The sequence below is a fragment of the Eimeria acervulina genome, genomic scaffold, assembly GCF_000499425.1.
Source record: "Eimeria acervulina Houghton genomic scaffold, Eah_scaff489, whole genome shotgun sequence".
In the NCBI taxonomy this organism is placed as follows: domain Eukaryota; phylum Apicomplexa; class Conoidasida; order Eucoccidiorida; family Eimeriidae; genus Eimeria; species Eimeria acervulina.
Genome location: NW_013549769.1, coordinates 21,907 through 24,980, shown reverse-complemented (window position 1 = coordinate 24,980; position 3,074 = coordinate 21,907). Strand labels below are relative to the sequence as shown.

General features: G+C 47.4%; 1 protein-coding gene across 1 annotated transcript; it reads left to right on the top strand.

Moving 5' to 3' along the window:
• Positions 1–1,519: 1,519 nt before the first annotated feature.
• EAH_00040370 (hypothetical protein) lies at positions 1,520–2,065 on the top strand (the record flags this gene model as incomplete). Its single annotated transcript, XM_013395291.1, has 2 exons — positions 1,520–1,585; positions 1,751–2,065. The coding sequence occupies 2 exons, from the start codon at positions 1,520–1,522 to the stop codon at positions 2,063–2,065; spliced, it is 381 nt and encodes a 126-aa protein (XP_013250745.1).
• Positions 2,066–3,074: the final 1,009 nt, after the last annotated feature.

The following is a 3,074-nucleotide window of genomic DNA, read 5'->3' as shown; positions in this document are numbered from 1 at the left end:
CGTACCTGTTCTATCATTCAAAATGGTACAGGGATCTCTCTCTGGGGCAAATAGCGGCTGTCGATTAAGGAGATGCACCTAGAAATAAAGCCACCACTGCTTGGCTCCAGAGAGTAGGGTCCCTTTGCTCATATGCACGCAGCTCAACCAAGGACACAATATGAGCATAATTATGCACAGAATTCTGGTTACTGTCGAAGAGTTTCCAAAGCCTGTGAAAATAATGTTTCCTTGGCGCTACCAATTTTTCCGGACGTACGATAGTAGATTTAGGCACCTACCGCAGCACCGCGCATATACGTGCGTGCACAATAGCGTGGTATAACCGGCAGGGCTGTTGGTAGCAGCGTCAACCAGTGTATTTATTCCACGATGAACACAGTTGGTGAGCTATCGGCTCAACCTAAAATATCTGCTGCAGCAAATACTATTTTGCGTATTGCGTAGATGGATGCATAAGGCGTGTTCATGACTGCCTGAGAGTGAGGATTCTAGACCGTCACCTACGTTATTGGCATTGGCGTTAGCTTTTTGTCAAATGGATGCAGTACGTGGGGACTTGCTGATTGGGGTTGAGCTTGTCCTTCCTGTGTAAACAGACAAAAAAAACAAAAAAGACGCCTTCCCCTATCTCATCAGCAGTATGCGCATTGCAAAATTTTGCAAGCCCTCGCCTTAGACCTTTCTGGACCGCCACTGCGGAAGACTAGTTTGCTGCACAGGAATGTGAATATCAGCCGCCTTGCCTTTTTCTGGTTTTACGGAGAACCCAGCTGGCCCTTTACGGGCGCCAACTTCCACTTTGGTGGGTCGGCTCAGGTACAAGAAGATTCATAGTGTTAATTCCTGCCCACAAGAGGTCAAGGGCTTGTTCACTTCTCTTAGAAAGTGCGTACTCCCCTTCCCGCACGTGACTCGCTTTTACAGCAGCTTTAATATATATATATATATATACTGCTTTAGTCTTTCAGCTGTGTGCGACTTCGTACCTGAGGGGACCGCGGATGCTGGGGACGGTCATTGAGACAGCGCGTAAGCCCTTTGCCTCCGCCGATAACAACGCAGTGGCGTGCATGCACCGCTTAAAGGAACATCTCGCAAAAAGGCTAAAGCATGGCCAGCACCATCTCTGTAGATAGCTGAACAGGACTTGGTTTGCAGTTGAGTCGAAGGGAAGCAGGACAAATCGGGATTCCTGCAGAAACGTCCTGTAGTGCAATTTTGCCATGGATGAAGTGAGCCTGCGCCTTGATTATAGTTAGAAGATAAGCCATGTACTGACAAGGGCCTAATGAAATCTGCCTTTGAACACAGCCAGCGTGTACGCCAATTAGTGTTGCATCTGCTTATGGCGCGTCAGTGAGACTTAACGATAATGCACAGCCGCATCAAGCGAAAGACAGCGTGCTACAGGCGAGTATTTTTTAACGAGACTGAGAACTTTAATGCTAAGCAAGGTTTGTTATGCAACATGTTGGCCTCAACAAGCCAAATGGAAAGCAGCTGTTTTAATGTGACCATGTCATCCAGCAGGGCTAATGCTACCCCGCCGGATTCACGTGAGGACTACATAGGCGTGCGCGCTGTAAGCAGCCAGACATTAGCGAACTGCTGTTTACATTTTCCACGCTAGGCGGAGTTACGTTTGGTGCTGAAAGCATCTTTGCACAAAGTCGGGCTCCTGCAGGTGTTCCAGTGAAGAGACAGTGCCCCCATCAGAGTTTGCGCCTACATTTCAGTGACTTTCTAGGTTGAATTGGTGTTTTCTAAGCAAGCGTACTCCATCCAATGCAAAATCAATCGCAGTAGCTTAATTATTGCTGAATTTATTGGGGGCTCTCCTGCGATGAGTCTCTTCAGCTTGGCATTACACATAAGCCACTATGGCATCTCATTGAAAAATGGCTCATTCGAAATGCTTCCCCCAGTGTGTGCGTTTAGCAAATTGGACTGTAAACTAGATGACGTTGAAGACGGTGTAGACCACGCTGGAGAAGCTGAAGAGGGCTCGGAAGAGGAATTTCCGGTTGACGAGGAGTTTATAAACAATCTTCCACAAGTTTAGGTATTTAGTGCAGTGTTTAGCAAAGGAAAGGCTTTCGCCCGGTATTTCTCCTGATGAGTTCGCCTTCTTGTAATCACTCATTTTGGGGGATGATCATTTATATTTAGGCAGCAGTTGGTTTTACAGGCAGCGTGACTACGTGTTTGTTTTTTTTGGGAGGGCAGTTGTGGAGGTCATTCGGCTCGCCACCCTTATCTCTCTTGTGCCGCGTGCCAAGGTAAACTGGTGTACTCCATGGGTATTGCAGATTTTAAGCGTTTCCACTTGAGTCATGCACAGGTGCATGCTGGGCATTTCCTGAATTCGTTGTTGCTTTCGCTCAAGAAACCCGTGAGTATCGGCCATAATGAAGTGGTATTTTCTACAGAAGCAGTTCGGTAAATCTAGCATTTAAACCTACGAAGGCTTGTAAAGGCGCCTCTGTTGGGAATGTAGGTTACCCGTGAGCGCTTGCGCGCTTGGTGCTTTTAGAAATTGCCGAAAAACTGAACGGCAGAACTCCTGCGCATTTGATCAAAACGAAAAAGGACTAGGCGGTTTGTGCAGTAACTGCCCGCGGTTAGTAGTGCTGGCCAGCGCGCTATAGCTGGTTCCCCAGTAGCAAACTAGATATGATATTGTTTGTACCCAGACAGACGACCTAGCACGGAACTCTATACGGCTCATTGCTGCTCCTTTTTGTTGGCCACTGCTAGACGAAATAGCCGCTAAATATCAAAGCAAAACGCCTGCTAGGTTCGCCAGTGGGGGGAGTGCTTGCCCTTGTTACGTAGAATTTACTCCCCGACCTTGAAAGGCTTGGCGAAGGGTTCAGAGTAAACCCTTGCACCTAGCCAGACAACGATCATTGCGTACCCCGTTCAACCCTTCGCAAAGCCTTTTAAGGTCGGGGAGTAAATTCTACGTAACAAGGGCAAGCATCACCCGTGGCGCAGACCCTTACCACTGCCTGCTCTTCGTAGTAGTTCGCTGCTAGAATATATATATATATATATATATATATATATAT